Source organism: Fusarium solani (assembly GCF_023522795.1).
Source record: "Fusarium solani strain SB1 chromosome Unknown bctg00000009, whole genome shotgun sequence".
In the NCBI taxonomy this organism is placed as follows: Eukaryota; Fungi; Ascomycota; class Sordariomycetes; order Hypocreales; family Nectriaceae; genus Fusarium; species Fusarium solani.
In genome coordinates, this window is record NW_027072144.1 from 1,053,272 (window position 1) to 1,074,194 (window position 20,923).

Genomic DNA, 20,923 nt, shown 5'->3' on the forward strand with positions numbered 1-20,923 from the left:
CATGTAAACCGTCCCTGGTGTGTCCGCGCCCGGACAACGCCGCGAGATCTAGACACTGATGGCCCTGCTAGTCCGGTCCGCCTGGGACAGATACTGGCTATCCCCAGCCCCTCCAATGAAATGTGGCAAGCTGCCAAGCGTGGGCGACGGTGACAAGCGTCACCAGGATGGTGACCTTAACGAGGACTGCTTCTGTTCGAGAGCACGGTGGGGCTACTGACGTTCAAAGTGTGCGGCCGCCGAAGGGTCTCTCATGAGTCATTACCTAGCTCGAGCGGTCTAGATTTGAGAGACTTTTACTTTTGAAGAGGAGCGGCACACTCTACCACTACTACTACTGTACCAACTACTCTGTCGCGATGCACTATGTCGTTAGGGACGTGTTATTGGCGAGGGGCTTCGACAAGTGGTTGCCGGACTATCCTTGAGCTGCTCAAAGACTTCACTCCGTACCCCACCCACTGCTATACCTCTAACAGCTAGCGCCTACTACAGCGGGTTTCAGGCAGCATGACTGTTAAGGCCCTATTATTCGTCTACTTGGTCATGAGTAGGGAGCAGGTAAGAGGATAAGGTATCGCCACTAACGGGAGTTCTGATTGGCCTGACCCCTCTGTCGTGACTGTCGCGAAGTCTTCGGGCGGCCCAAGGGATAGCATGTCGTGCAAACTTTTCACGGCAGCCCATAACCTTAACATGAGGCGCAGCCACGACGCAACGGGCGCTGCACTGCAGCTAGTGACACCCGACGCCACGAGAGGCCCAGCTGCTTCCGTCCTACGGCTCTCCTGAGCAGCATCCAGTTGTGCTCACTGGAGACCTTTAGCTATCATGCGCGGAGCTAGCCGTTGGGCTATTCCTGTTCAGCATATCTTATGCAGTCGGCGGAAGTTCCCAGTTCGACCTCCCATCGTTGATATCCGGGCTGACATCAGCCTAACTTGCCGCCTGAAGTCTCGATATCTGGCTATTTGATTCATCGAGAGTCTTTTTCTCAAGTTAATCGATCCTCGCAGCTGGGCTTTGAATCCTTTCTTCCGCTTTTATTCTGAGTTGTCGTCATCGGATCAGTCCTGGAGCTCCCTCGACTACGTGTCTTGCCTGCCCTCAATTGGGAGGTTTCGCCTATTCTCACTTGTGTCAAAGCGCCCGCGGTTGTGCGCTCCCTTGGCATCCCTAGCTTTCCTTTACTGACTGCTGGTTGCTAGATCCAGATTACCCAACATGAAGCAAAAGCGGGCCTGCGATGCCTGCCATAAAAGAAAGGTACCCCCGCCTCCCCTCGAACTTTTCACCATTCTTGTCCTTTCTTCCCCCCACCTCTTTTACCCTGAAGATAGAAACGCGGGGACCGACACAATGATCAAAGCCATTAGCTCATTGCATGGTGGGAACAGATTTATTGTGATGCTTCTACTGCAGACGCGCAATGCAACTGGTGTGACAATCACGGCCTTACATGTACCTTCAATCGGGTAAGACCGAGGCGGAAGCCCAAGAACACCAAGTAAGTCAAAACCTCTGACCAAGTGAGACGACCTTAGTGTAAGCACGGCCTATATTCTAACACACTTTTTCCGTCTCCGCCCTAGGCCAAGCCTTGGGTCGAAGAAGTTGGCTGAGCGCCTTGAGCGCATCGAGAACGTCTTGGCAAGGGCCATCACCCTCATAGACCCCTCCTCGCCTCCTGCTTCCGGTGCTACAACCCCATCCCCATCAACGACAGCCCAGGCACCGGATGAATGCTCCGCTAGCCTTGGGGAACAGTTTGCCGCTTACGAATCAAACCATCCCTTGTATATTGCATCCCCTAGCGCGCTGAGCACCAGCAACATCTCAAATGGACAGTTTCACCTTGCGGGATGTCACCTGGGTCACATCACCTGTCACGGTGGGGTGCAGCTGTTCTCCGAGGAAGGCCAGGCGTGGGTTTTCTCCCGAACTGGCGAGGCGACAGCATTTCAGAAACTAAAAGCCTTGAACAAGCGTCAGCAAGTCCAACCACCCACCTTGTCACTCTCGCACCTCCACGGTTCTCTTGAGCAACTTTATGAGTTACCAGACAGGAGCATCGTTGAACAGGGGATATATTGGTTCCAAAATTCTGCGTTCAGACTGGTGTTTCCTGCAATTGACACTGTTCTCTTCCAGGACAGCGTCACGATGGCCTATGAGCCCTGGGAGGGGCCGCTATCGCTAGAACGCATTGCCGCTAGAGGCTGTGTGTTGGCCTTTCTCTCTATTATGTGCGTTTTTAACGGGGATGCGACATGGCGCCCCATTGTGGATAGCGATGCATGTGCTATCAAAGCGCACTATTTCCTATCCGATATGGTTGAGGACGCCAGTATAGTGACCCTCCAGGCCGTCTTCATGTTGGTAAGTGTCGGATCCCCGTCAAAACATAGGTCGGCAAGCTGATAGCTCATTCTGCGATAACAGCACATGCATCAAATATTTTCCGGCCGCTTACACTCTGCCGCTCTGCTACATGCGGTTGCCTGCCGCATCATCTTCATGCTTGGTGGACATACGCAGACGAATATCAAGCCCTACGGAGCAGCAGTCACTCGCAAGGAACGAGAGATCCGCCAGCTCCGTATGATCTTTTGGCTTTGTTACATCTTCGATCAGGACACCGCGTTACGGACTGGCCAACCCCCTATCATGTGCCAAGAACACTGTGACCTTACGCTGCCGGACGGATACCTGGAAAATTGCTTTCGTCTTCCAGTCTTGAGCAACGGCATAGTGTCCCCTTCATTTGCGGACGAGAGCCTGTTTCCATATCTTCCTGGAGACTTACGCCTTGCTCAATTAAAGGAAAAGTCTTTTCGACTACTCTACTCGGTTCAGGCCCTCGGGAAATCTGACGCTGAACTACTCCGTGATATCCGTGAGCTGGACAATGAGATTGAGACCTGGCGGTTATCGATTCCACTCAAATTTCGCCCTGCGCTCTCAATTTCTCAACATCCGCGTTCAGTACCAGAAACGAAGTTACCACAGAGCATGCAACACATCGCTTTGCGCCTGGAGTACCATCATCTCATGGCGACGATTCACCGAGCAAGTGGTAGATGCTACCCTAGCAGTCCAGACGTGAGCTTTTATGAAGGAGAGAGAAGCGGCGCTATTGACTCAAGCCTAGCGCTGGCCTTGGAGGCGAGTCGATCGACTTTATATTATCTTCAAGCAGCGATTGATGGCCTTGCAGGTGAAGCCTTTTGGTAAGTGAAACGCGCCTCTCATTCTGCTTCCTCCCCCTCCTTTACTTCTCTTCTTTAAGCCGAAGAGGGCAAGACATTTGAGCCCACCGAATGATCAACGAGAACATTCTAACGGCTAATCGTCAGGATAATTGTCTTCTATCCCACAGCCGCAATAATGAATTTATTCTTCAATGTCCTACTGAACCCGCTTGACACGCAAGCAAAACTCGATCTGAATCTTCTTAGCTCCGCCGCAGATCTCATCAGAAGCATGCCGATACGGAGGCTAACAGAATATGAAATTGAACACCTCAAGATGGTGGATGATTTTGTAGCAGAGTTGATACGGCTGGGTAATTGCGCGATTTGCAAAGCAGAAGGGGAAAGGGAACGAGAGGGTGAGGCGCGAGTACCGCGTGGACATGAAATTGGGATATGAAAGAATCAGGGCATGAATTAAACCTTTTTACCCCCAGAATTTGTGAGACTTGCTTACAGTGTAATTCTATGTTTTTGTTTAGGGCTTTGGGAATCTCAGGTACTGTAGATGGATAACACTGATCGCAAGATAGCACGACTTAGAAACGCCCGAACTATTGGGTTTGGGTACGTGATGCATAGCATGTTCATTCTTGCTAATAAAACGATATAATCGCGACTCATACATCTTTCTTCATGGATTATTTTCTTTGACTACCCCATATCACCAATTTTGGGTAACCGAGTCCTCAACCGGGATAAATGAGAAGCTTGAGAAACAGGCTACTTAAGGGGGCTCAAGTAGGGTCACGTCCGAACTTATGAGCTAGTACACGGTTGAGCACCAGACACATTCAACTAGTCGATATGGGTTAGCTTTTGACCGCGCAACATGCCTCACCTCTCGGAGGAACTGGGCACGGGACGGCACATGCTACCCCGAGCCTTATTCGTCACAAATCGGCCCGGGTGTTACTCTACCGCTTGGCACCTCTAAAGTAGGCTGAGCAGACGCCTAGTATTTTCTAACGTGCAAAAAAATGCCTGTTTACACATCCGGTCCTCGGAGTAACTTGGTGTTTTATGTTTCATCATATGTTGGTGGAGCAAGCTTCGGTCCTCCAGCCCACTGCCTTGAACAACATTTGACATTGTGTACGCGATAGAACGACCCAACACCTTTGATAGGAAACTTAAAAGGCTGCTTGCCGATTATTGAAATCCCAGCTTTGTTCCATGAAAGTTCGACCTGTCTCTTCTGCAGCGAAAAGGCTCAAAAACCCGTGCTCGGGATCGAGAAACTTCAGCCAACCGCGATGCAACGGGGCTTGAAAGTATTTTAGCACGGCCGCCGCGTCTGCGAGCCCGACAGCATCGTGTGAAACGAGAGAAAACTTGTCGAAGGTTACTGCAATTTGTTTGGTCAGGTATAATGCTACCATGCTAGGGTTGTGAGTCTGCTTACTGATGAGAAGTCTTGGCAGATACCAGAAGGTTGCAAACTGCTCCAAGAAGAGTCGAAGAATGTTTTCTTGCGTTTTTACTCCAGCTGAGCGGTCCGGCCAGGAACTGCTCATGATTTTATAGTGGAGATGAAGGATTACCAGTGCGGTGTAGATAATGAAGCACACGGCTGGGTCGACGCTCGGCGAGTGCTGGTTATCCCACTGCCTGACGACTGCAACTATGTCCTGGCAGTACTCCAGGGTCTTATACCACACACCTCGTCGTTTCCCTTCTGATTTTTGCAAGTTCAGAGGCAGGCAGATGAGGAGACGAGAGATATGCAAGTGAAGGATACAAATCAATCGAGCGTGGTAGGCACGGTGAGACTCTTCGTGCAAAGCATCGCGGGCAATATTGAGATATCGGAGTGGCAACGCCAACCGTATCTCTGTGAGATGATATTCCAGCGCTGTTAGACGGTCCTGCAGGCGGTGGGAGGGGTTCTGCCACCATAGACGGTAGAGCGTGGCGGCTTCCCTGAGAATGGCGGTCGTTACGATGTGGAGGTTGAAGTTGACATTATGGCCATGAGATGTGATCGCCTCAACCGTCTGCCAGAACATCTCTGGTTGACCAGGCAGGAATATTTGGGCCTTACGGCCTCTTTCTCGACCTGGATTGGTGATGAGAGACGTCCTAATGCTTTCGATATGAACGACGAATGGACTCGCTGCTGTGATGTTGGAATATGAGTCAAGGCAGAAGATGCACCACCAGACGTATCTCCACTCATCTTTGTCATCATCCTCATCATCATCATTATTGTCGTCACAGAGGTCGTGGTTGTCAAGCTGGTGAAGTCCGTAGGAGTAAGCTTTGCGTGTGAGATGGCCAACTCTCAACCACGCCCTCTCCCCTGGGTGTTCATGAAACTCGTAATAGGCGAGCAGGCAAGCCTGCCTGAAATCATCGAGAGACCACCGCGCTGCTGATGTTTCCGAATCTAGGCCGCTCCTTTCCCGAAGATGCCTTAAACGCTCTTCGTGGCGTGGGTCGCTACAGAGTTCGCGTCGGCCAAGTATCTTGACAGTCAGCGCAAAGATGACGAGGAGAAGGTCTCCGGTCACAGCCCCGGATTCGAATTGCCGGAAAAATTTGTCTCTGCGGAAGAGAGGCATGGATGAATGGATATGATCGAAGAAGTTATTTAGACTGGCGGGCCATTCGTCCCTGTTAGACAAAAAGTGTTTTGACCAAGGGGGGAGGGGGTTACAGTTCGCGCTCGCGCTCCAAGGTCAAGGAAGACTCAACGGCATTTGGCTGATCTTGTACCGGAGCCGGCCAAGAACCTAACGCCTGCCAAAAGTCGTATGTTGGATCCGCAAGGACGTGTTGGGCGTCGAGACACGCACTGTCAAGCTCCGGGAGGGACACCTGATCAGCTTGCAGAGTCGGTAGAAGGGCTTCCTCAGCGGTATCTGGTACGGGTAACTGAGGGGATCGTGCCGCTATAACTTAGAGAGTAGATAATGTTAGCCAGAGAAGAGAAAGAAGGTGCCCGGGCTCTCTTGAACAACATCTTACCGGCGCGTTTGCGGAATCCCCTTACTGGGCCGGGTCTCTTCTTGAATGTGGAGTATACACAAATCCGCCCACTCTCCAGGCAGCGGGAACACGTGGGTCGCCTCATGTCGCCTACATAGCTTTAGAGGAGTTCAGAAACCAAGGGGTCAAACATGGTACAACACTTGACTTTTTTTCTTGGTACAGTCAGCAAGCTGTGACAATAATTTGAGACTCGAGGGAACAGACGAGATGCATAGGTCGCACACGCGAGTCCTCAGAGGCCCATCCGGCGCAGATCGGCCGTCTGGGGAGGGAAGGGTACTGCCCCACGACATTGGCGTGGGCAAGTTGAGATCGATCGCGTCTCCTATCGATCTCTCTGCAGCATCGATAGAGCCAGGAAAATCGAGCTCAAGAGCATAGTCCATGGTTCGGGCGATATTGCTGTTGGATGATTCCTCGCACACACAGGCAGTAGTCTGTGACCAGGTATCAGGCGGACGTACGAATTGATTACTTGTCTGTCTCCAAGGAAGCAAAGGGGTCTCGTCAACCTATTTCAGGGTTGCGGGACCAATGGCGGAGACGGAAGATAGTAAAGCCGTGATTGAACTCGGCTAAAACCCACTTTTACTAACCAGTGGCGGAGAGGCTAAAGCCACTTAACTAAACCAATGCTTTTTGGTGGCCGAGTCCACCACCATTACTGGGATCGGGCATCTCCGGCGCCTACACATTTAAAAGGCCGGGGCTTGTAGATCGTCGATCTCCATAACTTCCGGTAAAGTTTTCTTGGAGTTCCACCGAGGAGTATCTCAGCCAAGGTGGCTTGGCTAGCCCTTTCCCTCTTAAGCAACCGAGTTTTCTCTGTCTTCTTGCCGAGACGCCGCTGACACATCTCTAGACCCTCGCCACAAAGTTTTTTGTGCAGTAGCCTGCATCCAGAACCCCGTACTCGTCGTACTGTCTACAGCGCTCTCGTTATCAGCAATGGCACCGTTTCACTCCCTCATTCGTTTCGAGTCCGCCATTGACGGTCAGACATACTTTGCTGACGTGGGCATCGGTGGCATCGAGAGCGCTCGTCCTGGGCTACAGCTCGAGGGCTATGTCTCCATCGAAGATTTAATCGCCAGGAATGGTGGCGAACCCGTCACGGTCGGAAAGTTAGGCGCACAGCTAGGTTACAGCGCTGAGCCGGGACCAGTTACGGATTGGATAGGGCTCTGACCAGAATTCTGAAGATCCTTGCGCCGGTTCCCAAAACCGGAATACCGCTCTACTGCATTGGCTTGAACTACAAGTCACACGCAGAGGAAGCCAAGGTCGGCTGGTTGATCCCACACTCCGAATCTCGATCCAGGAGGGAAGGACTAATGATCCAGTGAGCTCCAGCGTCCAGTCACGGAACATCCTCCATTGTGGACCAAGCCGGCTGCATCTCTGGCCAACCCGGACGAGGATATAACGATAAGCAAATTCTGCGCAGCGATCTTGCCAGACTACGAGGTACGTCCATCACTGCATCGACCGTTCCAGCGTCTCTTTGGAAGACGTTCACCTTTTCTAGGGAGAACTTGTGTTTGTGACTTCTCGAGACTGTCGCGACGTTGGCCCGGACGAAGCAGAGTCCTACATCCTTGGCTACACCATCGGCAATGATATCTCCTGTCGCTTGTTTCAACTCCCGGAAAAATCCGGAGGTCAATTCTTCTTCGCCGAGGCCTTCGACAAGTTTGCCCCTATCTCCTAAGTGCGTGTTGCCCTCCGAAAATGTACCCCGCTCCAGTGTTAGAAGCTTAACAGTTAGCCCGGAATTTCGGGGACTATTGAGCACCTGACTGTTAAGAACCTATGAGTAAGATACTTTCTTCTTGCCCAAAAGATAGAAGAGAACAAGGTACTGCCCTAAGTGAGTCCTCTCATTGGTTCAATAGCCGAAAAGTAACATCTTCTGAGGGCAACACGCACTTAGGAGATTGGGCCAGCGCTTACACATCCTGATGTCTTCAAACAGGGTGAAGGTTTCGGAATCAGCACGCGATTGAATGGCCAGATTGTGCAGGAGGCCAAGTTCGCTGAAGATCTCGCGTGGAAGCCGGCTGAGCTATTGAGTTGGATGAGCCGAAGTATGTTTGCAGATGAATGCCCTCTTCGCCATAAGTTCGGGAGGCCTTGAGCCCTTTGCACCAGAACTCAGCTGATGAACGCTCAAAATCGCAGGTACGACAATACCCGCAGGAACTGCCGTGATGACTGGTACCCCGGCCGGAGTGGGCATTTTCAAACAGCCTCGCCGCCTCTTAAGGGATGGTGACATTGTTGAGGTGGAGGTCCCGACCCTGGGAACGTTGAGAAACAAGATAATCTTTGAATGATGGGTGATAGGGTTGCTGCCTTGGTTCTATCGGTATGATGAAAGGGGGGAGTTTGAAATTGGGGGGTTGATGCAGCCGGAAACAAGTTCGCCAGTCGGTGGAACTGGGGCTGAGGTAGTTTCAACTTTGGACCCTTCCTTATAGCCCAGGCCTTAACCATATTCTCTTTCATCCCTTCCTAGACTATGACTCGTCTCATCTTCAGTGACCCCAGCTCCGTGATGCGACTTAGAAAACATGCACGTTTGCACGCTGTTCACCAGCTAGCAGATAGGAAGCAGTGAAGGGCAGGGCCTGAAATGATGTCAATGTGAGCCAGTACAGAGCTCATCTCCTGTTTCTAGGCGTTTTAGCAACGTCATGAGATTTTACTGAGGCTGATTGCGAAGTACTACACGAAGGGATGCATTGGTCAAGCGACATTATCCATCGACTCTTGAATGATACAAATTTTTTTTTCTTTTTCAGTGATAACAATACCTATCTGCTTTGCAAACCTAATAAAAACATGTGGATAGCGCAAACGTCTGTGTAGTTCTATTGTTTCCTTACGCTGATGCTCATGGAACACCACCATGCACAGCTTGTTAAGGATCCAAAAGTCTCTTAAGTAAGACAAGGCACTGCTCAAGTTGAGGAAGTGTCTGTACTGCCGAGAATATGATCGTGTCGGGCCTGATAATTGCAAACTTAGTCGAATACCCCAGTCGGGTCATGTATGCGCCCTCGTCATAGCCGGGGAGGATTCGCACACCAGCAAGGTTTTGCCTGCGAGGGATTGAGTACTGCTGGGGCCGAGTAGGTGCTTCGATGGTGCTTGGGTTTGGATCAAGGAAGACAACAGATTCTTCTGAAAGGACAGCAGTGGGCAAATCCGCAGCGCGAAGAATATTCTTGACCTTAGTTTCTTCATTTGCGTCACCCCGCCCGACGATAAGGAGTGTGAGGATTGGATGTCTGACCAGGATCTTGTCCGAGAGCAATAGGCCTTGATCACCTGTTCCAACATAGACTTGGGCCAATTTTCCGCCACCACCAAGTCCTGCGAGATAGAATCCGCCCTTAGTTGGTTTGTACCCAAGTCGGTCATCTTGGATGCTTGGAGGCAGGGCGCCTGACAAGACGGGAATGCGTTTGAACAGAACCGCTGTGCTGCGGAGTAGCCATGATGCGAGTGTGTCCTCTTCGTTGCAAATCCTGCCATTCATCATCGTTAACCTGGTGGAATCGTCGACGCCTTGTCTCCGCTCCAGCGCCCAGATACCCAGAAGCCTATGGGCCAGTGATTGAGAGGGTCCTAATCTTTCGAGCAGAGCGAGGCGCCAGGCCAACCCATGGGCATCCCGGATGCCACAAGCGATACCCTGGCCGCCAAAGGGCGGGAAGACGTGTGCGGCATCACCTATAAGGATGGTGCGGTTATGAAACCATTTATTGACGACCTTCTGCGCGAAAGCAAAGGGTCGACACCGCAGAATGTTGATGCAGTCCACAGGAAACGAGACAGCACCGCAGGACAGGGCCTGTCCGCTTTCGTCAGTGTCACGCGTCAGCGAAGGTAGTAGCTGCTGTAGAAGCACGCCGCTGGGATCCATTGAGCCGTCCCAATTCTGCAAGGCGATCTCGTGACGCCAAAGCCTTGCTTCGTGAGGGCCAAAGCGGCCGCAGGCGGTTGGGTTACCGGGAGGGCTGCAGAAGTGCCAGAATTTGGGCCAGAAAAGGTCGTACACTCCCTCTGGTGTGAAGCCCAGTTTCCAAAGAGGGAACTCGGGATGCGTCTCAGGGGTCGGTGGTCGAATCTCCAGGTTTGCCGCGAGCCATGTAGCCTCATACTGGAACAGGCCCGTTTCCTGCCTGACATCGGCCGTTGGCTCGAGAAAGTGCTTTCGGACGATGCCTCTCTTTCCGTCCGCTCCAATGAGCCACCTGCAATTGATTTGTCCAGGGACACCCGACGAATCAATATAGTCCACCCTGAGACTGTCAGTCTGCTCCTCACGAGCAGTAACCTCGCATCCTTCCTTCAGGTCGCAAAATTCAGATTCTGACACAACGCATCGTAGCGCATGCTCTGGAGTTAAGTTAGACATATTTCAACCCCATACATGGTGCTTAACTGACATACCGAGCCTTGGTTGAACTTGCATGATGCCTTCCGGAACTGCTTGGTTGAGTGCATCTCTGGTGGTGTCGATTGAGAAGAATGGATCGTTTTTGAAACTTGCTTTATGGAAGAGAATTTTTTCGACTTCTGTAGAGCAAGTGTTAGGAAATTAGAGCATTGAGGTAGGAGTTTCTGCGCATCCATCCCTACCATGGCCTATTGCTCCCAACTTATCACCTATGCCAATGTCATACAGAATCCTGATGGCATCTCCACCCAAAAACACCCCTCTGGGATCCTCGGTGATGCCTTGCTCTTTCTCGAGGATTATTGACTGCATAAATCAGCTCTGTGAAAGCGGCGTGATCGGAAGCGTCAGACGTACATGGACTCCATGCTTCGCAAGAGAGAGCCCAAGCATCAGGCCTGAAGGCCCTGCGCCAACAATGACAACCGGTGAGTTCACCATAGCGAGACGAGGGCATATGGAATAGCCATCTCGAGAAAGCGCGCCATCAATCATTCTTTAAATGACATTTGGGCCAATCAAGGGGCCAAATAAAAAATTGCGGAGGAACTACAGTACCGTTTGAGACGATCCTCCGTTAGCTCCCGGACTGTCGGAAGCATGAGATCCTCCTCGGAGGAACTTAGCCCCACTGACCCCGCACGGCTCGGAGGATGTAGCTTCCTCTGTGCTCCGGAACATACATCATTGTCGATCCACCAAGCTCCCAGATTTACATAATATCAATCGCCGCAACTCACTCCAGAGCACCCGACAAGAATCCGGACATCTTTGTAGTTGTCAGTTCGAGCGATACGATTCTCTTTCTCCATCTTCCGTTGACTTCAAAGGATTCTGAAGACACAACTAAAAAAAAAAGCACTCGTCATGGAAGACATGCTCATTCCCCCCGTTTCAAACTGCCCATCCAAGGTGCAGCTGAGTCGGCTAGGACACATCTATTTTGAGCACCCCGATCTCGAAAAATTCGGACTTTTTGCCAAAGACTTCGGCTTCGTGGAGGTCACACGACGCGAAGATACCATATACTACCGGGGCTACGGCAAAGATCCGTACATCTATGTCGCTCTGAAGAGCAAAGATGGAAAAGCCAGGTGTGGTGGGGGAGCATTCATCGCAGCCTCTAAAGAAGAGTTCCAGAAGGCGGCCAAAATCCCCGGCGCGTCGGCTCCTATGCCGATCAATGCACCGGGCGGTGGGCAGATCATCACGTTTGCACGCCCGAATGGCACCTGCTTCCACGTCATTTTCGGTCAACAAGATCGGCAGGTTGACGCGGAGATCCCATCCGAGACACATGAATTCCAAGGCCCCTATAATACACCATTTGAGAAGCCAAGACTTGGTGGGTAGCCCAGATCCCGCGAACATGGCTTCCTCGCCTAACCCATCTTACTAGGCCAGTTCCAGCGCTACCACGACGGCCCGGCTCTTATCCACAAGATCGGCCACTTCGGGTATGTCTGCAAGGAGTTCGATACCGAGTTCGAATTCTACACATCCAACTTCAACTTTGTGCCTTCCGATATCCTCTATCACCCACAGCTCTCTAACGTGGATGTCCTTGCTTTTATTCACCTCGATCTTGGGAAGGAATACTCCGACCATCACGTCTTCTTCTTGCAGCGTGCTGCACCAGAAGTAAAGAAGACATTCCTTCATCACAGTTCGTACGAGGTGGCGGATTTCGATACCCAGCTGCTAGGGCATGAATGGATGGGGAAGAAGGGTTGGAAGAGCCTCTGGGGAGTTGGGAGGCACATCCTAGGGAGTCAAATCTTTGACTATTGGGCTGATCCCAGCGGATTCAAGATTGAGCACTATGCTGATGGTGATGTTGTCAATGAAGACGTTCCAACTCGCCGCGATGTAGCAGGGCCTCTCTCAGTCTGGGGTCCCGAGTTGCCGAAGGATTTCGGGGAGGATCTAACCGAGCAATTATCTATCTAAGGAGGAACTTGGATTCTTGCTCATATTCAAGTCGAAGCGATACGATGTGAGAGGCGCCCTGATACTGTGACCAGAAGTCTTCCTCTGCCCCAGCCCCCTCCCCCACCTTACTATAGAAACCCCATTGATTAAAATGAAACACTTCGCCAATAGATGATCTTATGAGTATCTACTTTGGCAATACTTGTGCAGAAGAGTTCATGCCTTGCCACCGCCCTGGCCAGCCCTATCCCCAACTGAAACCCCCCTTTCTTCCATACTTAGATGCCACGATGGACTCTTAAAGGATCTACAGAAGACGGTATATAAGAGCAGTGTTGCTAATAATATAAACAATACGTATAACGTGCATAATAAGCGAGTGGCCACCAGACCGCGACCACGCGACAACATCCCTTACAAACTCAACCACACCTCCTTGGATCAATTGAAATCAGTTGGGACCGTTCTTCTAAGACATTTACACTTCTCTCTGACATGTTCGCGTGTTATTTACTCCGTCTCAGTCCTCGGTTTGCGCCCACTACCCTGTCGCATTTCTTCCTTGACCTGGGCCTCAACGTCCCTCTGGGTCTGAACATCCTGTCTCTCGGCTAGAGTCAGGCTTCCTCCTTGTCTGAGATCTGTTTTCTCTGCCCTGCGGTGCTTGCTAAGTGTCTCATTCGCCGCCTGAAGTATCATGATCTCCGACTACGTCAACGCCATCTTGTGCATGATTCCTCGGGCCCCCTTCGCAACCTGATTAACAGCCTCGATAATTGACGTCGAGGAGCTTTTCTGATGACGGGCAATTTGCCCTTTGGTGAAATCAGACTGCGAGGATGCCTCGATCGGATTGTTGAGCGTCTTGGAAACCCAAGGGGCCGGTGCCCCCGGGACCCCCCTCCTCAGGCGTTGGCGTCCGTGGATTTACATCTAGCCAGATATAACACTTTCCGGGTCAAATGGAACGAGCCCCTGTCCCTCGAAACCCCAGTTAGACGCTCTTTTCCGCTATGGAAGCTTTGAATGCCGCAAAAAACGCGGGGAAGAAATCCTCCTTAGTAAAGTGGGTTGTACTGGCCTGCATCAGATCCTCGATCTGTCGCCCGTACGCTTGCTTGAGCGGGCTAGGGCACCAAATATTGAGAGGCTAGAGTTTGTGAGATGAATGGGGTGGCATACAAATCGTGATGATGTTGTGGTCCTTGCAGGAGAGCTCGAAGTCCGTGGAGTGGTGACTTTCATGCCCGTCCAGGATAAGGAGGCGATGTCCGATTACGTTCCGCGAGGAGACGATTGGCCATTTCTGCAACATAGCTGAGCCGGGGAGGAAATAATCATAATTCAAGGTAAACGATATACTCGAGACTAGTATCCTCTTCTAGTCGCGTCAAATTTCTCGAATTGTGCATTGCATCGCGTCGTAATGGTCGACCCTATATCCGGTCGTGAAGGGTTGAACGGGGACTTTGCAGATGTCAGCGATTGACCTGACACTAAGATTTAGGTATTTTCCGAGAGCATTAATGTCTAAAATTCAGCGAGCCTCTCTATACCTCGATTCCATATGTATTTGTGGAGGAAAACGCGCTTAAATGTTGAGGTTCGCGTCGTCGCGGTTGAGTGGGCGACTCGCTTATCATCATGTACGTTAAAGCAGTGAGAAATGGGGATGGAAGATGATGAGAGGTCAAATTCGGAGGGGAAGAGTTAGCTGTGGTACGCATACGTGCAGGGCGTGAAGTCAAAATACCGCGAAAATATTAAAATCCACTTGATTCTAAAACGAAATTCGAAAATCATTTCACGGTTTTTATTTTGGTGAATTTTCCACGTATGGTTGAAAAATTGCATTGTGTATGGGGAAATTTTTTTTTTGCTTACCGGTAGGTGGGTGGTATACCGATGAGATCAGTTCCGAGCGCGTCTCCATCCTTAACATCCTCGAGCCCTTCCCGACCATCGACCTTCCCATCGGCGTCTTCCTCACTCTCCTACCTCCGATGCGCGTCCGCCAGTGCTCCATCTCCTCGTCCCCTTCGGCAAATCCCTCCCACGCAACCGTTACTTTCTCCGTCCTCGCCGCTCCCTCCCTGTCCGGCACAGGCCACCAACACATGGGCGTGGCCTCAACTTAACTCGACTCTCTTGCCCCCGGAGACGCCCTTTCCGTCGCCGTCCGTACCCCCAGTACGGCTTTCCGCCTGCTGCGGGAACCAAAGCGAACACCCATCGTATGTATCGCCGCCAGCACCGGCATAGCGCCCTTCCGCGCCTTTGCACAAGAACGCGCCGCTATGATCGCCGCTGGCCGCAAGGACTTGGCTCCGGCGTTATTGTTCTTCGGATGTCGCAACCCCGAGGTAGACGACCTGTACCGTGACGAGCTTGATGTGTTGAGATCCGTTGCTTTGACGGATCAATGGCTATTCCGATCCATTGGTGGCTGGGATGTGGATGTCTTCTTGTCTATAGCTTTCGCTGGTTAGCGCTAGTCTTTCTTCTTCAATCAACACAACATGCTCATTTCAACATGATGAGTCAACCATATGTGGAAAATTCACCAAAATAAAAACCGTGAAATGATTTTCGAATTTCGTTTTAGAATCAAGTGGATTTTAATATTTTCGCGGTATTTTGACTTCACGCCCTGCACGTATGCGTACCACAGCTAACTCTTCCTCCTCCGAATTTGACCTCTCATCATCTTCCATCCCTCCCACCTCAATCACATCCGCAACAGCATCCGCCCCTTCAATTACTTCATTTACCTCAGAAATAATCTCACTAGCCACTAGAGCCTCCGCCAACATCATAAACCTTTTATTGGGATTCAGTATCGCCTTCCTCTTCTTGCCTCTACTCAACCGCCTAACTTCCTCCTCTAGACTAACTAGCTATTCTAGTGCTTAGAGAGGTAATCTTTAACTCTTACGCTTTAAACCCTCTTAATATAGCGCCTTCTAATTAACGGGCTCTTATTCTTCCCCAGATCTCTAATATAGCGGCTAGTCTTTAGCGTATTATTAGAGTTGACTTATGTTACAACCCCGTCACACGAGAACTCGCCACTGCCCTTGCACGTGACCCCAGGTAAGCAACCAATCATGGAAGGAGCGACACCCTGTATCGCTCCAACACGCTGGAGCGACTTTTCAACGTCGCTCCCGCAAAAGAGATGTAGTATATAAAGTCGCTCATTTGCACATTTCCTATTTCCACTTGGCTCTCTAGCTTTCAATACAACTTGATTACTCAAGAATACTTCTTGATATTATCAGACGTGATCCGCCACCCTACGCTCAGTACGCTACGCCCCGTTACAACTGCCAACATAAACCTATTCGGTTACGGTTTACTACGTTGGGAACCTTGACCGTCACAACTTACCCGTCTCAGTGGCCATCCGACCCGGGCGTCGTTTCCTTCTTATCTGGCTAAATCTCAGGATATATAAGCGCTTTCCGCCGCGAAATCGGCCAATTTCTAGTCACCCTCCAGCCTAAGAATATATTCTTCTTCGTCATACCTACTTCCCTAGCTTTGGCATAGGCCTTAATGAAGTTAACCTTATCCACCGGCGCAGAATCGGTTAGGCTGGTCAGTTTCTGCAGTTCCTTTTGATAGGCAGCCTTAGATACATTGAAGACGCCATTATCCAGCGGCTACAGCTCATAAGAGCAGTGTGCAGGCAGATAACAGCAATATACGTTGTTCAAAAAGCACGTAGCCATCCACTCATCCTGGATTTTTAGTCAGCGCCGTCAGTGGTATTTCCGATCTAGAACAGGTAGATACTCATAGATATATGGCTCCCATGGCCATCTAATATGATAAGCCTTGCATCAGACTTATCCGCCGGTTGCGTTTGAGGCAGATAGACCTCCTTGAACCACTCGACTGCGATATACCGGTAGTTGTCCATCCAGCCATTATCGGACGTAATATAATACTAGTCGGCGACCCCCCGGAGCTCATCAATAAACCACTATTGCTGAAGCTCTATACCTTTAAAGATAATCCCCGTCTTTAGAAGACGGCCATCTACTGTGACGGCTTCGATAAAGGTAATCTAAGTGCGGGACTGCGAGCCCTTAAGGAAGGCCTTCCTCCTAGGATCGCTACTGCCAATGACCAAGGAATCCAAGCCTATTTTTTCAGTGGATTAGAGAGTTTCGTAGCAAAAATGATCAATACTCACCAAATCCAGCTATAATACCGCCCTCGTTAATATTAACCGCGTTCTCCGGTTTAATCCAGCCATATTCGCTCTCGCGGATATCAAAGTACCAATTAATGGCCATAGGGGTAAAGGAATTGAACCCTATAGCTTCCTGGCGTTTTCCCACCTTCGCCTTGATATTGTCATGGCGTTTAATGAACCTGGCTAGCCAGTGTACACCGATAGGCCTTTCCCGTCCTTGCCATCTCAAGAGGGCAGCGACGGTGGCGCGAACTTAACTGTGGGAAGGAGCATAGCCCAAGGCCTCTTGTCGAAGTATCCAGGTAACCAATCTGGACTCCTCCGACTTGGATAAAAGCTGAGCAGACTGGGTGACCTCGGATCTTGACGGTAGGCCTCTTAATCGGTCAGAGAGAGTGGTTTGAGGCACGCCATTCTTCTGGGCAGCCTGCTTCTGGGAGAGGCCATTATCTGTGACATCTAGTATGGCCTGGATAACATCCTCCTCCATATAAGATAATTGAGGCATATTTGAGGCGATTGAGGAAAGATGGGAAAGAGAAAATTCTAGATGAAGTTTCGGGGAGGCTAGGTGATAAGGGAGGCATTTTAAGACATTTTACATTAATGCCATGCGACCACACCGCAAGCATCACTATGAAAACAAAGTGGAAATATTAAATTCCATGCAATTCTTAATATAACAGATATTTTCTCATGAAAATATCTTTCATTTTAGCAATGTACTCTCTAAGTGAAATTGAGCAGAAATATTTTTTTTGCTGTACGGTAGGTACGTACGTACGGCAGGTGGGTACTGCATGGTATGCCACCAGCCTTCGAAGTCCCTATTGTTTGGCCAAGACGCGCCCTATCTCCAGAGACCTGGCCGCTGCCGCCCTGTTTAGCACCTCCGTAATTCCCCTCTTTGCTCAAAACGCCACCATACACCCTCGTCACTGTTGTCGAGTCTCCTCGGGCGGGAACTGCAGCCACTGGTCGACGTCAAACTCGGTGCCAGTGACGGCGTTCCAGTCGAAGGCTTCCTGCCCTAGTGAAAAGATGAGATTCGGGGAGCTGGCCTCCTCGGCCATGGCCAAGTCCGAGGACGTAGGGCAACCGTTTGCCGAGTCGAGGTCGTGCTCCGCCAGCAGAGTTTGCCCGCTAAAACCAGCCCCGGCGAATTTGAGGTGCTGGTAGGTGACGCCTGCAGCGGCTAGCTCGTTAATGTCGACGCCAACCTTACGCAGCGCGGCATCTAGGAACCCAACGATATCGTCGGCGGCAACGTAGATCTCGCGCAGCTTCTCCATGACGCACATGCACTGCTGGAACCCGCGGGCAGCAAGATCACGGGCCTCTGGGACAGGGTTTCTCATCGCAAGGAGCTGTATCATCATGGTGGGCAGGATGACCGTCACGCCGGTGATGGGGAGAAACCTGTCAAGTCGGAGATGGTGTAACTCCGACGCCATGCGTGTGATATGTATAGTGGCGTCTCGGACACGTAGGCGGGATATGTCCTGGACTATGCGCGGGGTAGTCAGGCAATGGGTGGGCGACGGCGGCAAGAGCTGCGGTCGGTGTAGGGTCAACACTGTGGTATAGTATACCATGTGCAATACGGTTCGATGGACTGCGATAGTCGAGTTACCGTTCTTGACGTCGAGCGGCATTAGAGGGGTATACCGGCAACACGGAGGCAAGGCGTCGGCCCAAGCCACAAGTTCGAGGTCGATAGAGAAGAAGCTTTCCATATTATCAAGCCTCTTATTCGGAAATAGCACCCAAGTGCTATTAGTGGTGTTCTCTGGGTGGACTTTATCCCGCATGGAGACTGAATATAGAGAATTTAGCATGTGGCCGATGCAGATGCCTAGCTGAACTTTGGCGATACATAATGCCGCAAGCTCCTGCTGCATCGTTATATCTCGGACGACGGTGCATTCAAGTGGAAGAATGTTATTATCCTCGGGAAAGACCTCAATCTCAAAGTCGCCCTCCTCCAGCATCGGAACATCGAAGTCCTCGTCGTGTATACGGCTAGGCTGCCGCATACCTAGCGCGATGAGGCGATCGCGCATGAAGCATGACCACCATATTCGCTTCCCCAGCTTCTGCCTGGATGTAGACACACTCATGGCACCGGGTTCGCGATGGAGACTCATGGTGTATGCCAGCGATATGGCCACACCTATCCAATGCCAGGCGTCTTTCTGGTCGTCCGAAGTCTCGTACCAGTATGTCATCAGGAGTAGAGCCTGCACAACCACGAGCCGATCGGATTCGCAATCGAAATCATGCAGCAACTACAAAATCGCGTTCGTCAGCCTCTAGAGATTTTGGGATGAGAGATGGCCCACATGCTCTGGTCTTCTGGAAAAATGCCTTCCTCGCAGCTTTGCGGGTCGCATAGCCGGCTTCCAGCAGAGCCTCTATATCGACAAATGCCGTGGCAGCAAACATGACGGCCTGATACATCAGCAGGCTGACCTTTCCGGCCCGACCATCGCCGGCGTTTACGGCGTTCAGGAATGGAAACAACTCCAGAGGCATATACGGGTGGACATATTCCACGTAAGCTTGGAGCAGGGCATTCTGTAACGGCACACTGGGGACCGACAGAGCGCCCTTGGACTGGAGATATCTGACCTCTTCAACGGCAACCTTGGTCGGAAGAGGCTTGAAAAAGGCGGGCAGCTGGCCGTACAGGTTGGGCTCCTTGAGAGAGCTCGGTGACTGACTACTACTCAAGTCGCCAAACAGCGATGCCTGACTGAGAAGGTTGGATAATTGTGCATTGTCATAGTTGAATCCGGATCGTTGATCTAATTGGGGAAAGACCACGAGCGGGGTGGTCTTGTGGTCAGTCTCAAGTCTGGTTATTGATGCTGAAACATGAAGAGTGAAATTTGACAAGTGAATGTGGTAATTCATGTCCAACAATACTTACAAATCAGATGAGGAACATGGCCGCCGAGGCTTGGTGCACCATGTACGATCATTTCCCTGGCTGCGGCCGCCTCTCTTGGTGCTTTATTTGCGGCAGGGCCATTAAACGAACCGATAGAAGCACCTCTCGACTTTCGCACCTCTGCGGCACTGTGGATGTTGGTTACGTTGGCCATGGGGCGATTCTGTACTTCAGCTCCCACAACTTTGTTGGCGATGAAGACGTGGTTTCTGGGGGTGAATAAACGTCAGCTCGATCAACCTCTTCGACTGCAACGCTCGCCTTATTCTCATTGGCTGTTAATGAATAAAAGAACTAGGAGATGGATGGCAAGAACTCACATTTGCCGGCGACTCTGTTGGAAAATGCACTCCATCTTGTCCCATCTGCAATTCCCGCACGGCGTGCCGTACGTGGCGTCGCAGCACACTTTGCGAGCTCGACAGCGCTTGCATGCCCGTGCTGCCCGCTTCTTGACTTTGGCGGGCGGCGCGTTGGCCGCCGAGCGTCTCTTGCTCTGGTTTGACCATGTGATGCCTCTGCTGCTGCTGATATTCGCCTCTGTTGTGTCTTTCGTTGCAATTCCTCTGTTCGCCGCTTTGGTCGGAACTGCGGAGAGCTCGGACGTGCTCATCTTCAGGTGTGATGATCCGTATCCCGAGGCCCGAGAAATGGCGCCGAGCTGCGGGCAATGACAATCGTATGCCTTTTGATATCTTAACAGAAAGTGTGATTGCCTTGTAAAGATGCAAATCGTCTGGCCGATTCGGTTTCCGGAGCCTCGGTATATGGTTCGAAGAGCTGCATGGGGTAATCTCCGACTCGAAGATATATGCTGCTGACTTAGAGGCGTGCTGAGGTCAGCGACGAGATCCGAGATCCATCCAACCACGCAGTGATCACGTACAGTAAGCGGCGATTCAGTCCCGAGTCCGCGTCGTCCGCACCAACCTTGCTCGCAAGCCACCGCATTAACGCCGTCCCGATGCCAACCTCTAGAATTTACTGGCGGATTTTCCCCCATTCTTCCGGCTGGCGTCGGAGGTTTGGCGGCGCAAATGAGAGGCCGGGCTTGTCGATGGCCCACGTTTTCGGCGGAGCTTGTGAGTTGCTCCGAGGAGTATCTCATTTCCCCCGTAGCC

General features: G+C 51.2%; 8 protein-coding genes across 8 annotated transcripts; 4 read left to right on the plus strand and 4 right to left on the minus strand.

Annotated features, from left to right (window-relative positions):
- Nucleotides 1–1,359: 1,359 nt before the first annotated feature.
- Nucleotides 1,360–3,234, plus strand: MRS44_013396 (uncharacterized protein; the record flags this gene model as incomplete). Its single annotated transcript, XM_065616870.1, has 3 exons — nucleotides 1,360–1,475; nucleotides 1,545–2,379; nucleotides 2,443–3,234. 3 exons carry the CDS (start codon nucleotides 1,360–1,362, stop codon nucleotides 3,232–3,234), a joined length of 1,743 nt encoding a protein of 580 aa, XP_065472942.1.
- Nucleotides 3,235–4,384: 1,150 nt separating this feature from the next.
- On the minus strand, nucleotides 4,385–6,631 carry MRS44_013397 (uncharacterized protein; the record flags this gene model as incomplete). Its single annotated transcript, XM_065616871.1, has 3 exons — nucleotides 4,385–5,867; nucleotides 5,911–6,145; nucleotides 6,436–6,631. The coding sequence occupies 3 exons, from the start codon at nucleotides 6,629–6,631 to the stop codon at nucleotides 4,385–4,387; spliced, it is 1,914 nt and encodes a 637-aa protein (XP_065472943.1).
- Nucleotides 6,632–7,193: 562 nt separating this feature from the next.
- MRS44_013398 (uncharacterized protein) lies at nucleotides 7,194–7,956 on the plus strand (the record flags this gene model as incomplete). The annotated part of the gene is made up of 3 exons (XM_065616872.1): nucleotides 7,194–7,386; nucleotides 7,606–7,712; nucleotides 7,774–7,956. The coding sequence occupies 3 exons, from the start codon at nucleotides 7,194–7,196 to the stop codon at nucleotides 7,954–7,956; spliced, it is 483 nt and encodes a 160-aa protein (XP_065472944.1).
- Nucleotides 7,957–9,168: 1,212 nt separating this feature from the next.
- Nucleotides 9,169–11,154, minus strand: MRS44_013399 (uncharacterized protein; the record flags this gene model as incomplete). Its single annotated transcript, XM_065616873.1, has 4 exons — nucleotides 9,169–10,652; nucleotides 10,707–10,832; nucleotides 10,896–11,019; nucleotides 11,071–11,154. 4 exons carry the CDS (start codon nucleotides 11,152–11,154, stop codon nucleotides 9,169–9,171), a joined length of 1,818 nt encoding a protein of 605 aa, XP_065472945.1.
- A 426-nt stretch (nucleotides 11,155–11,580) lies between these two features.
- On the plus strand, nucleotides 11,581–12,663 carry MRS44_013400 (uncharacterized protein; the record flags this gene model as incomplete). The annotated part of the gene is made up of 2 exons (XM_065616874.1): nucleotides 11,581–12,058; nucleotides 12,113–12,663. The coding sequence occupies 2 exons, from the start codon at nucleotides 11,581–11,583 to the stop codon at nucleotides 12,661–12,663; spliced, it is 1,029 nt and encodes a 342-aa protein (XP_065472946.1).
- A 1,626-nt stretch (nucleotides 12,664–14,289) lies between these two features.
- Nucleotides 14,290–15,134, plus strand: MRS44_013401 (uncharacterized protein; the record flags this gene model as incomplete). The annotated part of the gene is made up of 2 exons (XM_065616875.1): nucleotides 14,290–14,304; nucleotides 14,868–15,134. 2 exons carry the CDS (start codon nucleotides 14,290–14,292, stop codon nucleotides 15,132–15,134), a joined length of 282 nt encoding a protein of 93 aa, XP_065472947.1.
- Nucleotides 15,135–17,102: 1,968 nt separating this feature from the next.
- On the minus strand, nucleotides 17,103–17,357 carry MRS44_013402 (uncharacterized protein; the record flags this gene model as incomplete). Its single annotated transcript, XM_065616876.1, has 1 exon — nucleotides 17,103–17,357. One exon carries the CDS (start codon nucleotides 17,355–17,357, stop codon nucleotides 17,103–17,105), a length of 255 nt encoding a protein of 84 aa, XP_065472948.1.
- Nucleotides 17,358–17,784: 427 nt separating this feature from the next.
- MRS44_013403 (uncharacterized protein) lies at nucleotides 17,785–20,415 on the minus strand (the record flags this gene model as incomplete). The annotated part of the gene is made up of 4 exons (XM_065616877.1): nucleotides 17,785–19,089; nucleotides 19,142–19,719; nucleotides 19,782–20,011; nucleotides 20,123–20,415. The coding sequence occupies 4 exons, from the start codon at nucleotides 20,413–20,415 to the stop codon at nucleotides 17,785–17,787; spliced, it is 2,406 nt and encodes an 801-aa protein (XP_065472949.1).
- Between the last annotated feature and the right edge of the window lie 508 nt (nucleotides 20,416–20,923).